General features: G+C 40.1%; 1 protein-coding gene across 2 annotated transcripts in view; it reads right to left on the bottom strand.

Annotated features, from left to right (window-relative positions):
- Positions 1-8,829: 8,829 nt before the first annotated feature.
- kdm4b (lysine (K)-specific demethylase 4B) overlaps positions 8,830-14,643 on the bottom strand; it is a 34,701-nt gene continuing 28,887 nt past the window's right edge. For both annotated transcript variants that reach the window (XM_072389299.1, XM_072389300.1), the window contains exons 18-22: positions 13,944-14,132; positions 13,578-13,754; positions 13,186-13,305; positions 12,239-12,331; positions 8,830-11,344 (exon numbers count right to left, since the gene is read on the bottom strand). In XM_072389299.1, the coding sequence (XP_072245400.1) occupies positions 10,829-11,344; positions 12,239-12,331; positions 13,186-13,305; positions 13,578-13,754; positions 13,944-14,132 (1,095 nt within the window). In that variant the 3' untranslated portion in view covers positions 8,830-10,828. The remainder of the gene's footprint in view (positions 11,345-12,238; positions 12,332-13,185; positions 13,306-13,577; positions 13,755-13,943; positions 14,133-14,643) is intronic.

Here is a 14,643-nt window from a genome sequence, read left to right as displayed (position 1 = left end):
TCTTTTTGTTTGAATGTGCACAGTAATTCACTCTTGAAACGCCACATGCTTGTGTAATCCAAGAGCCCACAATGCAATTTGACTGAAAACAGTCGAAGAACTGCCAGTTTTATTGCAGAATCGGCCAAAGTAGCCTCCGGCCACTAATCTCCAGCAGAGATGAGAAACAGGATACAAAGTGAGGCTGAGTTCAATTATTTACTCCACTTTTCTATTTGAACTAGTCGTGGTGTTCACTTGAGGAAATTTGAATTCCTTTTGCACAAGACTTTCGAGAGTCTTGTTTTTCCGTGTAACTATGTAGCCAATGTTCCCCAAGACATGCAAACAGACTTTGATGTGGAAAAATTCCCTCTAATTAGTTCGCTTGAATTAATTGGGTGCACAAAAAAAATCAATAGATTGAAAAAAGAAAAAAACGTCATTGCTAATCACTGAATAAATGGTGTTAGCTTTAACTTGTCTGAGAGTTATCACTCTCTTACATTAATAAGTACACATGTACAAACCCACACGCTGATGATATGCATTTGCCTACTACAGCACACCAGTGTGCAGAAAAGTAGATGTAAACTTCACGCACAAACAGCCAGCAACAGACACATCTGCATGTTTCCATACTTCCACATGGACATATACAGAAAAAGGGTGAGGTAAACTGTTATGTATAAATGCTGTTTTCTTTGTCATATCAGGCACAGTTTCAGTGTCCAGTTGCTGAAAGAAACTGACAGCAGCTTTTTTTATTATTGTTTGTTTCCTTAAACCCTTCACATCCTTCATCTTCTTCTGTGGCGGGCCATTGATGCCTGAATCAGAGGAAGCTGAGCTTTCAATGCATAGTTTACCTCAGCTTTGCAATCACACGCACCAAGATGCTTGCATCTTGCTCAACACCCTGTCAACTGCAACAGGAAATGTCATAAGTCAGGTTGAGGAGGACTGAGTGAGGTTTGAAGAATAGAAGTTTTAGATATGAATCTGAAAATCTTGAATGAATTCCTAATTAAATTTCATTTCATCACATTTATTTAGCAGAATGGGGAACAGACATCATAGGTACAGGATTAATCTATAATTCATTGCAGGAAAAACAGCAAGGGGGAAAATCTTATGTAATATACAATATGTGATACAAGACACATGGCAATAGCCCAGCAGAATAGCAATAAGTACTATTTACAAACCGTTGGGAAGGGCTCAAACAACTTTGAGAGTTGGAGGTGTTCACCCAGTCTCCAAACTGCTAACTCGCCAGATAAAAATATGATTGGATCATGGCCCAGAGGAACTATTGCTAATGTCCCGATACCCTCTAGGGCACCCTTATATTTTCTTTGCCCACACGCTGACTGGACGTGAGCGCTTTTTGGTGGCATGGGGATAAACTACTTGATATCAGATGGGAGTTAACAACATTATGACTGACAGGAGTAGATTTAATCCAAAATGACCTATTTTGTATTTATAAAGATGCTTAACTAGAAGTTAATGTATAGTTAAGCAACTGAACACTTCATAAAAGGTCTCCTTGATCATTTAAAGAGTTCTTCTGTCTAAGACTTACAGCTTCTTCAAGTTGAAGAATAAATGAAGAATTTCTATACACCCTTTTGGAAACTTAAAAAATGAGGGGAAAAAGAAAAAAATTTAATTAAAACTTTTATTTAATCTCATTTCAGCCTGAGCTTTTGCCTCAGGAATTTTAGTATTTCAGGAACTCTCATATTCATTTTTGTTTGTCACACTAGAGAGCTCACTTACAGATGTTAAAATCATTTCTTGAACATTCATTCATTCATTCATTCTCCATACCTGCTTCATTGGGGTGGGGGGGTGGGGTACTGGACAGGCTGCCAGTCTTACCGACTGATAAAACATCACCTGCATTAAAGTCAGATATTAGGACAGCTTTTAGTCAGTCAAAATGCCCCAACATAACAAACATTATCAGGCAGCTGAATGAATTTCCCCACAGAAAAATATACCACTTTAAAAAATATAAAAAAATGTGCACAAACATTCAATTTATGCTCTAAGGCAAACAAAAATTACCTAAATATGCATTTGAAAAATAAACCCATTTAGTGGCAGCTGCAGAGCGGCCAAGTGAAATTATGTTGTGACTTGCCAGCAAAGTAAAAATGATGAGGATCCTCAATTTGCAAGCTCTGCACTTAGGAGTTTCATAGCGAGTAAATAACAGCAGCAGGGCCCGTCTCTCTTGTACCGAAAGTCTCCATTCAAATGTAATTAAAAAACTTCTTGCAAAGGAATGAATTAAAGACTCCCCGTAGCCCTGATAACCCTGGCATGACAACAAGCAGAGGTTTTAACAGTCTCCTAATGGGTCTGCTAAAAGGCCCTTTAATGTGTTTTCTTCTGTAAATGATCAAACTCCCTTCTCAGTAACCTCAATGATCTTTATCAGGGAATGAGAGAATGTTCACAAAGGATGCAAAACGCCCCTGGCGATGAGACTCAAATGGGCTAAAGGCTAATTGTGTCTAAAATGAGATTTTAAGCGTTTGAATTAGCAGACGGTGCAGCTAAAGGTAGCTGAGAAATTGAAGGAAAATGGGGGGGTGGGGGGGGGGGGGTGGGGTGGTGGGAGAAGGTCACATACAGATAAGCATATCAGCGGTCCAAGAGTCTGACTCTGTGTTTGTGCAGCTCTTAAAGTCACACAGGATGTCTGCTGGTGTTTAATTGGGCTGACTTAGGGGAGCAAACCTGCCATAACTTGTCATTTTCATCTTTCATTTCAGTCTTTTAGACATACCCCCGCTGCAGAGCATCTTATATTGAATCCATACATCAGTAAATAAAAGTATCAGATGGAACAACAAATTCACTTAAATGTGCAAAACAGAGGTTACAAGAAGACACAATCAGTTCAAGTAGGGGGAATACAAATGAGAAGATGTGACAGTTACTTGAAAGGATGAGTTTTGAGGTTAGTGGTGGAAAGAAGGATTAATCAAGGTATTTAAATGATGGAGAGAGGGACACGAGAAGCTCAAGATGAGGAGAGCAGTGTTTATTGCTCCAGTAAAGGAGTAAATATGATGTAGCATCTCCAGCTGTGCACTCAGCTCTGTCAACGTGTGTGGTCGGCATGCAAATACGAGGTGATGGATGTATGTGGTCCAGTCTAAAGGGAATGAGACACTGAGGGGGGAAAAAGACGAGGCTGTGGTCGCTCAAAGACTAATGGGCCGATTAAGAGCTTCACGGGGCGGCCATTTATTTGTTGTGTGTGACTGGATGAAGATTCACTTCATTAATATGGCCCGGCACTTACTGGCACAGTTTTTTTTTGTTTTTTAATCTTGTTCTGGGACAAGCATCTACCTCCTTTTTTTGGTTAATTGCATCAGGAGCAAGAGCAGGAGGACTGCATCTCAAAGTTAAGATATTTAGGACATTTAGTCACTTTCTAGAATAAAAGAAACATTTGAGAAAGTGATGTGGTATCAAACTGATCTGCATCTGCATAACATCCATTTTATATAACATAATAGGCATTGACAGTAACCCAGCATGAGATGTAAGTAATAAATGAATTAATTTAATTGATTTTAAAGCGGTTGTAGGCAGTTTTGTTGCCTTTAATGCTGGTGTTGATGAATTGTGTTTGATATTAGTTTGCTTTGTGTTATCCTGTATAGAACTTTGTATAGAACACACACACACATGTAGTACAGAATCACCCTTCATTTCAATTATATTAGCGTGTAACGACATACTCAGAAGTTAGGTGCCCTTTTCATGCTTTAACGATTCATAGGTTAGTGTTTAGTGGCTGTTACAAATAAATATACTCTGGACATGAAATTAATTTGAATGACTGGAAAATTAATGAAAAGCAGCCAGTGTCCAAAGAAAAACTTCAGAAAGCCTGGTCAACTATTGCTCAAGACCACTTTAAAAATAATAAAATAATACATTAAAAATAAATACAATAAATAAAAATAATCTGGCTCCGCAGGCCAGAAATGGAATTGACCGTGTTCATCACAATCATAACCAATTTGATCTTTATAGTAGAGCCAGTTGGCAAAATCAACCAGCCAATTGGAACAAGAGCAAAAACATGTTTTGCACAAAGAAGGGCCTTGTAGTGGTCGGGTTGGGTTTTCTTTCAGTGAAGAAACGCTCCAGCTCTGTAACTGTTACCTACAAGCTAACTATCTTTGGAGCAGACATTAGTTATGCTCAGGCGAGATGGAAAACTGGAAGAGGGATATAATGTGAATGTAATTATGTGGAGTGGAAGCAAGTTGAATGAATGATGATGATTTATAGAGATTAAGTGATCTGAGTGCACACAGTGATGGTCCTGGAAATATTCCACCAGCCACTAACTTTTCAACAGCTCACCAAACTCTGTCTGAATGCTTTTCATGACATTAATCTATTCAGTTTCTTTTCCATCATATGATTTTTGACTATAGAGATTTTATTTGTCTTGTTCTGCCTTCTTTTGCAGGAAAGATTAGTCACTTATGTTGGTAAGTCAACCCACATAACAACTGTTGATGAACAGCTGTGGAAATTCTCGTAGTATTTGAATCATTTTATGATATTTTTGAGGGATAGTCCCCGATCTCTTTTCCTATCTTCCTTCCTGATGTGTCAAACATTCCTACTTGTGAAGCCAGCAGAGGAGGCGAGAGAGAAATAAGTTGGAGTAATGAGTCGATGCATGAGACATAGATAGATAAAATGCCCACTTCTAAGTCATTATTTTAAACCAATGTCAACTAAAAATGACATGTGGCATCATCTATTACTTTGTTAAAGCCAGACACTGTATTTTGTAGGTCTGATGAGCAGCGGTTATCATGAATGCTTTTATATGTCATGGGTCCCAACAAAAAAACTTCCACAAAGCAAAAATCCCTTCTCTCTCCTCCTTCATTCAGAGGAATTTTACAAAATGAGGCATCCTTCAATATGACTTGCAGAAATTAATCTGTGGGTCAGAGGCAGGGAGGAGCCAGGTGATAACATGGCACAAAACTAGATGTAATAAGAAGAGCATGCTGATTAACAGCTGTCAAGTCCGTAATCGTGGCAACATCTTTCGACAAAGAGAGTATAATTAATGCCAATTGTCAGCTCATGTTTCCCCCCCTGGAAACAGCGTATATTGTTTTCCATTCTCTATGTATTCAAATTCAGAACACAGGAGCTTGTCTTTTAACAGACAGCATCCCTCTCTTGGCATTCCTTCATTGAGTCCTGTCTGTTTCCAGCTGGAATTTTAAGTTTCTTTTGCTTACTTTAAAAGTGTTTAATGGATTTGTGCCATCTTAGATCTCCCTCACGGTCTCCCTCCTGTGAGAGCACTGCTCAACCAGCCTGTTGGTCTTAGCTGGTCTGAGATCTAGAGGTAAATACTGTGGAACAGTTTACCTCTCCATACACCAACACTCAGACCCGAAGCATTTTGCTTAAGATTACCTCCCCTCCTTGTCTTTTCAATCCAGTTATGACACCCAAATAAATTGTTTTGTAATGTTTTTGCACTGCTTTTCCATTTTATTGTACATTTATTCCTATTCAGGTGTTTTCTATAGTGACTCTTACTGCTTTGTTGCTAATTTAATTTAATCATAAACCACTATAGCCAACTTTCTGTTGTCTAAATCAGATTCAGCCTTTGACCTTGACCATTAGAGGCTATATTACCAAATCTAGAGGCACTTCATTTAAACTCTTTTAAATTTTGGTCTTATACATCAATGAGTCTTAAGCTGTAGTCAAGGGTAGAGTATGTTTGTGCTTTTCTAACATTCATTCTTGTTAAATTCACTAACATTCTAACTATCCGACAGTAGAGCTTTTTCGGCAAAAGCGATCTGTTGACCGTTTACACCAGTTTTTGTTGGTGCTTCTCGCCACTGGAGAATTTCTTGGTGGATATGACAGAGACGAGGTATACATGGTCAAGTCCCTGCTAAGTCTTTGATATTTGGAGTTCATAAAGATGAGGCTCCTTCAATTATTCAGTCGTATCCTCTGAAAGACAGTACTGACAGATTGAGCTCGACTAAGTCATTATGGGGATACTGCTTCAGTGATGTGATTTACTAGGCAGAAATGTAATAAAAGCTTAAGGCCATAATGGAGCCTGTCATATCAACCAGCTTGTCAACATAATTGCCACTTTCAACTGCAATTAGGTCCCACTGCATGCAGTGCTTTACATTTCCATGCAAGCTATTCAGCTGTCTGATAGTCAACCATTAGGCTAGAGGTTTTCAAGTCCTTCTGAAGGACATTTTCATGGACAGGCCAGCACTGGGTGCTACGCACTCTACACATACAGGCATGTATGGTCTCTCCAGCAGCAGTAACATTTCCTGTTCTTCCGACTGTCTGGTTTTTATTGCTAAGAAAAAAAAAAAAGTTTCCTGCTCCTACAGATGGGCAGGCATAAACTTTTGTCCTTTGGAGTCCTCCTCCTCGTGTTTCTCCTTAGTTTTACCCCTGGCTGGGTTCAGCTGAAAAAAAGAAATCAAACTCTTGAGTTGTTAAAGTAATTGCCAAGCTGGCACATCCCCAGATCCTCTGCAAAGAGATGGCAGCCACTTCAGAATGTTAATAGGCACCCTGATCCAGCGAGGGCGATGCAGGCGTGCCATATGCACAGCTACTAGTGTTAGAGAGTGTGTTTCTGTGTGTGAAGGAGATCTAATGCCCATATCAACAAATTGTCCAAAACACAAAGATTTCCTCTTCTTTAGTGACCTTCCCTTTAACTTCTTTACTCATTGTGTTTCTTTCTAACTTAAAAGCTTTTAACTTCAAGTGAATCCTGTTCCTGTATCGGGACAGAGGGAAGAAAACAGTGATACCATTTATAAAAAAAAAAATTTTAAAAAACTGGTTGTAATTGTTTGATACTTTTGTAATAATGTCATTCTTCCCCTCTGCGTAACACTAACTTTTGGTGTCATAACCAAAATCAGTAAATTTTCACAACTTTTCACTTTTCATTATTCTAAAATGTCTATCTTGGATCTGTTAAATATCCATCTGCACGGAAAGTGCCAGCAAATGAACAAACTCATTTTAACAAGGCTGCAACATGCCAGCTGTCATTTGCAACTGATTTCCTTCAATTTACATAATTCACTAATTATCTCACACAATACACGGGCAAGTCACAGCCTTGTAGGACATGCCAATATATACGACAACAAATTCATTTCTGAAACTTCATGCATGCTCCAGTTTGGATGAATAAGGAAACACTCCTTGCAATTGATTCAGAAACAGGATCCAGAAACAAATTATTGCTGACAGACATAACAACACAAAGACCTCAAGCTACTGTGGGTTCAGAATTTTGACAAGTGGAGCATCACCTGTCCGTGCACATCTTTGTCTGCATCCTTGACAGAAGTGGCGGTGTGCAACAGGCAAAAAAAAAAAAACCTAAATTGACATCTCTAAACCTGAACCTGATTCTAGGAAACTATGAAAGGGCCACTCTGTGCAACAGAAAACCCGTCTGTATGTAAACTCATGACTGACAATTTGTATTTCCATATCATTTTTGAATAAAAACATGTTCACATTTTGCACTAGGGCTGTTCCACTGTCATGTAATTCCTCCTAATATTTCAAAAACAAAGAAACGTCTCCAGGCACAAAAAGGCAGCCAACTCCATTCATCCGCACCATCGTATTTCCATGTCAGAAACCTTGTTTTGTGTTTCTTTTTGCCCCTAATTTGGTAGAAGTTTCATGTTACGCAAATAGCAGGTGATTCCTGTTAATTACATATACCATGTATAAATAACTTGTCCAGGAAAGAAGCCCAACGACATGGTTCCCTGCTGTGTGCTTAATGTGACACGATTCCTGCCAATGAGCCGCTGCAGTGCTTGCACGGCCAATTATTGGGACCATTTCCGCATCTGAGAAGGGAGAAGATGCGTCTTTAAAAAGGCAAATGCACATCACAGACAAGGTAACCCCCGTTAGCCTCAGCTTTCACCATTACTGAATGAATCAACAGGGAACGCAATTATGTGGAGCAGTAAGGTGGAAAGTAAAGGGCATTATGTGAAATAATGCACTTTTTTTTTTGTTTTACTTTCACAAACTTCTTTTCACCTATTTGTACCAATTAAAAGAATATCAAATATGCCAAAAGCACCAAACCATGTGACTGTAACACCAAAGCAATCTAGTACCGGGTGTGATTATTTTTCACAAACAGAAGTGCAACCTCAGCTATCACTGATAAATATACTGTTGCTTTTTCTTGTTTCTTCTGTCCATACAAAGTAAATTTGACACTGGTTATTACACAGATAGCAGCGCAACAACTGAAAACAATCTAATGCCTGTTAACCTCATGAAATCCACAGGGCATTCACAAAAGAGCCTCGAGAGCAGGTTTTTTTTTTAAAAAAAAAAACAGAAATATAACTTAACTATAAAACTTTACTTTGACTTGGAATATATCAAATCTCCTAATTATAAGGCTGATGCATGTCGTTTTCCTGCTGGTAATGTGGAAGTTTTGCAGTCATGCGCCCACAACCTTAGGTGAACCTAGCATGTGCTTTCTGTGATAAGAAGTATCCATCTAAAAGGTGTGAGAAATTAATTACCAGAGAGGTGTTCTGAAGAAGCAGGATGTGCTGCTTTAGGAGGAGGCGCATCAAATTCGAGAGAGGCAACTGTTGCCGTTCCTGACAAAGCTCTGGGGTTCGCTGGCATCACTTCTGAGCAAATCGCAGGGCAGCTGCCGTCAATTTGAGGCGATTAGATTTATAGATCACAAGTGCAGATGTTACACAGGGCAATATTGCACCATGATTTATTTAATTCACTGACATGTGAGCTGCATAATTTATCAAGACTTAAATTCCCAGAAAATTAAAACTAACTTCAAAGCTTGATACAACTGTACACATACAGTGACCACCCATATTACAACAGAAATTAGAAGATGCAAGTAGTTTTCTCCCGATTACTTTTTCTTGAAACAACTGAATAGACAAAAAAAACAAAAAAAAACAAAAAAAAAAAACAAACAAAAAAAAAAAACAGAAGAGATGGCGACTAGCAACCCACTTTTCCTTTTGGATTTCAGTTTGGAAACGCATCTCTGTTCAAATATTTCAGTTCCAACAGGAAAAAGGGGAGTAATGTGTTAATGTGTAGCACAAATTTGACTCACAACACAAGGACTGTGGTATGTACAAGGGGATAGTTGGGGGGGGGGGGGGGGGGGGGGTGTTTATCAGTAGTGGAGTATGTCTGTAGCACCTGTATAACACAGAATGGCCATACCGGAGAGGGGGGGGGGGGGGGGGGGGACGGACTTCTTTTTTTTTTTTTTTTTTTTTTTTTTTAAATATATCTCACTAAGAAAAAAAAAGAAAAAAAAAACATTTATCAGTACAAACTGTTTTATATGCCTGTAAAACCTGCCGAGAAGAAATTTATGAATATTCATGGCATGGCTAAATCTGTGAATTCAGTTCATAAAAAGAACATATAAAGGGTACAATTTATAGAAAAAACAGACATTGTACAGCAAATTACAATAGTGATTTGTACATACAAATCAACCAAGAAGGGTTTCATATATCCAGATTTTTGGGTTCCTACATATTTTCCTTTTTCATAATATCCTTTTACTCTTTAAACAGACGCATCGTTTCGGGCCTGTTGAAGTGCTAATAGTAGCTATGTGACGGTAAACAGACATCAGTCAGTTCAGTGGACAAACGGCAGAACAACAGGGGCAAATATGACCTTGTGGGTAAGAGACATTCGCAAGCTAATTATGAGTGAGGGACACTTCTGGGTCGTCCTGCATGTCCTAAACTGTGTGGAGACCTGGATGTCAAAATTCACCTTCCACATGTAGGAACCCTGAGACTGTTTGGTGTAAAAAAAAAAATAATAAAAATAATAATAACAATTAAATATATATTTATATAATGGAGGCGCCAAATGATGTCAATACATAAAGATGCCCTATTCTGGTAACTACTGTGACACATCTTCACAAAATTGAATGCATTCTGCAGACAAATCTACTAGTGTTTGCATTCAACGGTTTTCTTCTAATACAAATATTTCTTTCGATATTTGACTAAGACATTTAAATACTGAGTTCCCGCTACAATATATATCTTCTTTTTTTTTTTTAAACACCGTTTCTCCATTTACCTCGTGCAGTCTGTCAAGAAAACGCCTCACTGAAAAAACGTCCTGTAGATGTGACACTTTGATCCTACAAGTTTCAAAGCCATGATTGGCTGCGTTGAAAAATAGATATCTTGTTGCTGGTTATTTGACTTAGAAAAGAAAAGCAGAGTTTGTGTCAAACGTGGCCTCATTGCGGAGAGGCCATATAACAATAAGATTCCTATAGAAAGAAGACTGAAGTGTGCTGTTAATAAATGTAACGAGGTATGGAGTTGATGCCACCCAAAGACATATTTATATTAAGATAAAGAAAAAGAACAAACAGCAGCTGACCAAAAACAAAAAGCAATACAGTGTAAAAAAAAAAAAAAACTGAACTGAAATGAAAAGCCCTGTGCTCTTTAGCTGCTGCTTCAGCTCAGGCTAAAGCACCACTGCAAATACCTTAACTCAAAAATAGAAAAGTAACATGCAATAAAAGAGTGCTTGTGATTCCGTGTCGTTTCCTCCTCCTACTGCTCTTAGAGCAGGTGAAGGAAATGTATGTCCAATAATACAGCACTCAGAGTCCACCTCCATTAGCTTACTTCCTGATTAGCTCAGCCTCCATTAGCTGAGTAATAACATATTGGAGCTGGTTTTAATACAGGGGGCCGGAGCCATCGTCCTGAGGAAAATGTGAGTGAAGGAGTGTTTCCATGTAGGAAACGTAGCCACTGCTGGGGGTGTAGCTGTCGGACATGTGCAGGGGCGGAGGGGACGGGGCAGACAGAAGGGGGTCAAAGTTCAAAGTAGCCTGAAAAGGGGTGGACTGTGGAGTCAGCGTGGGGTCAGAGACCAGAGGCGACTCTGTGAAAGCGTTGGTGAGGGTGTCCATTGGGGTCTCTGCATCCATCTGACTGCCCCCAGAAGGGACAGGGGCCTCCTGCGGGGTCAGGGTGGGATGAGACAGAGGCTCTGAGGTTGGTGGCGCACTAATACTGTGATGATCTGGTGCTGCTGCTGCTAATGGGGCCGTGGTTTGAGGGCAAACGGATGGACTGGTCATCTCCATGGGGGTATCAGTGGGTGGAGCTGAATTGGAGGGCAGGCGAGGGCGTTTAGCTGCTTGGGCTTCATCTGCCGAGGAAATCTCCTCCTTTGGTGCTGGTGCAGCCTGAAAGACAGACCACATTTTATAAGGAAAGACTTTTCACTGTGCTAAACATGGCTCGTTGCTTCCTCTAATTTGTCTCTCTTCCTTGTACCGTAGCTTCTCTCGGAGAAATGAAAAGAGAAGACACAAGAATGACGGAGCGTCCCTCTCCTCAACTTCCTCCTCCTCCTTAAGCAGATCAGCATTTAAAGAACGTGGAGCTTTAACAGCACCAGACTACATTAAAAGCAGGTGGGCGGGACCACCATGACGTCACCGAGCTGTTTACGGACAAGTGTTTTGAAACCTTAAGGATTAATAGACCAACAGCACTAACGGACAAAGACTTTATTTGCGATGGACTGAAGCTAAGTGTTAAAATAATTTGGGTTTTCCTGAGCATTGACACCATCTTTGAGGGTTATGCATAATTAGGTTTTTGGAGGAGTGCGTTCAAGTCCATCCACATTGACTCAACCAGCTCATCCATACATCATTTGATTTATTACTTGGCCATAATCTGTGAATTCTGTGATTACACAGGCAAATATAAAGAAAATTAACTGGAATCTGAAGTCGACCTGCACGTCTGCTGAAGGAAAGTGACTCTCACGGCTCTCTGTTGATATCCTCTGGAAAGTTTCAAGCTTCACGTGAAAACTTTTATCAGGTAAAGCCATTATTTACTCAAACTAACAATCCACACATTTCTGCCCACACACAGGCCATTCATCCTCTGTTGGTTGTTTGATCGACTCGCCATTTCAACTGCAGCTTCTTTCATTTTCTTTTACTACGATGATTACTATAATCATTACTATGATTGAGATGCCTTGTCCTCCTGTCTATTTTTGAAACGAAACAGAAAGATTGGTGTGTGAGGGCAGCAGGAAGCAGAGTTTGGTAAATACTCACCAGCCGAGCTTTGACCCGTTTGGGTAATTCATGGTCCAGCTGATAGATCTCTGAGTGTTTGAGCATCAGCTGACTTTGGTCCTGAAACTCAACCTACAAAGATAAAAGATGAAACAGTTAATTAATCAAATGACATTTCCAGGGTTTTTTTTTCTTCCCCATCTGTAAAGTCGATGGAGAAAAAGTGCATAACAAAAAGGGGACACATCCATAAGAGGAGAAGGAAATAAAAACTTAAACACATGCTCAAGAGCTAACCTGCGACTGTGAGTGCAACAACCGGTTCAATCAACAACCACATGCTCTCATCAAAGTGTCTTTGACCGCGGCACTGAACCAACGCTGCTGACTGAATGAGTAAGAGCCTCACTCTAAATAGTGGTATTCAACGAAAGGGGATAAGGTCAGGGTGGTGACTAACTCACTGACCAGCTGGAGGCTTGTTTTTTTCTGCTCCACACGGTAGCATCTCAAACAGAGACGCTGCATTTGTAGTGAACCGACTAAATAAGACTGAAACCTTCAACAAACGTGTCTGGAACGAACGCCAACGACAACCAGAAGGATTTCTTTAAAATCTTATGTTGCACTGGCAGGCCTGTGTGTTTTTTTCCAGTACTAACATGCAGATGTTTGTGCATTTTGTGCGCAGCAACACTTTCTTCATGTTCATTGAAAACCAAATTTGGGAGCTTAACCCAGAAGGTAGAAAAAGTGTTGGCAAAAGTTCACAAGTTGAGTGATCTAAAGTCACTCTGAAAGGGAGTATCAGATCAAACCCAGAAGTAATGCTGTATTTAGAGTGAAGGGAGCGATTTGGTTTGACCTTGAAAGGTCGTTACATTTTCATCTGATACACAGATGAACTCTTGATCCCATCTTCGACTCCACAAGAGACAAATGGATAGTAATCTGTCAGCAAACAAAGCTGACGGTGTTTTCCTCACCTGGTAGAGCTTGTGGATATGCGGTTTGACAAAGGAAGCATTGAGGATCTGGCCATCGGGTGTGTTGACCACAATCAGCTCCCCCACCTCGGGAGGACCGTTACGCAGGCAGTCATGACTCTGGGGGGGGGGGGGGGGGGGGGGGGGGGGAGAGAGATAAAGAGAGTAGAGGAAGCAGAGAGGAGAGAGAAAAAATTAATTACCTGGATCTTGGTACAATATAAATTTGAGTTTATGAGCAGGTCAATTTAAGGTTCAACACATCCATTTTATGTTTGGAATATCACCTCAGATTCAAACGGATTTTTTTAGGTGTCTCAAGTGAAAATGAGATTTTTCATCCATGAGTTGTACACAAGCAGGAAGCAGATTTAACAGCAAAGAGCACTCACTACAATGTTCTCTGGGTGCAAGTTGTCGCAGTATGAGCCGTCATCAAAGTTGACCTCAAAGAATGTCTGCGTTGCCATGCCGATGATGGTGCAGTGGTAGTACCAGCCGTCGCTGTTGCGACCAATCACCTTTTGGCCCAGGTCCACACCCTGCGGGGCTTTGGATGCTACTCGAGGCTTAAGAGGGGAAAAAATAAAAATAAATTAAAAATAAACACAAACCTGGGATCAGAACTGACATTTTAACAGGAAATGTGTAGATTATTCCAGAAATAAACAATGCCATCTGAATTAAATTTCAGCACAGAACATGTAATGTTTCAGAATGTGTGTGGCTTAAATTTGACAAAAATGCAGCGCTTTTACCTTCGGGACGCCCCTTTTATGCTTGTGGCAGGTAACGGACACCACATAGGGCCAATCGGCAGGATTCATCACCACTCCAGCGATTTGGGCGCAGGTGACGTGGAAAGAGGTGGCGCAGTTCTCTTTTGTGCACTGGATGCAGGCGCCGCGGTTCTGATTAGCACTCTTGCTATGGCAGAACACACATTTCTGCAAAGAAAACAAAGCACACAAACTCTTGATTCTTCCTTCAGCTTACAGGTAAATTCCTTTACCTTGACCATGATTATTACCATCAGAAGTTCAGAAAAAATGTGTCCAACAGTCAGACATCAGTGACCATCTCCCTGTTCAGTAGCTGACCTAATATAATCTCACTTTAACTCAGAGAGGGTTAAAACGACAGAGTCCAATCAAACCATTTCACTCTTCTTGTTTGGCAAAAGTGTGAATTGCAGTAATTGCCGGGCATCTCATGAAATGGAGATGTGAGGGAATTAGCAATGCATTAGTTTTCTCGCATCTCTGATCTTGGATTCTGTTGTACTCTGGTTTCTACTCATTAAAAACAGAAAGGATGTTTTCTGCCATTTTCTCCACCAAACTGTCACCAGAGTCGGAGGTGCAGAGTTTTTTTTTTTTTTTTTTAAATAACTTAACACTAGTTAATAACACCAGATTGAGGTTTAACTAACTCACAACATCCTTTTTTTTATTGTCA

This window comes from Leuresthes tenuis, unplaced genomic scaffold (assembly GCF_036924035.1).
Source record: "Leuresthes tenuis unplaced genomic scaffold, fLeuTen1.0.hap1 SCAF_7, whole genome shotgun sequence".
Taxonomy (NCBI): Eukaryota; Metazoa; Chordata; class Actinopteri; order Atheriniformes; family Atherinopsidae; genus Leuresthes; species Leuresthes tenuis.
The sequence above is the reverse complement of the archived record's forward strand: the minus strand, read 5'-3'. Positions and strand labels throughout refer to the sequence as shown.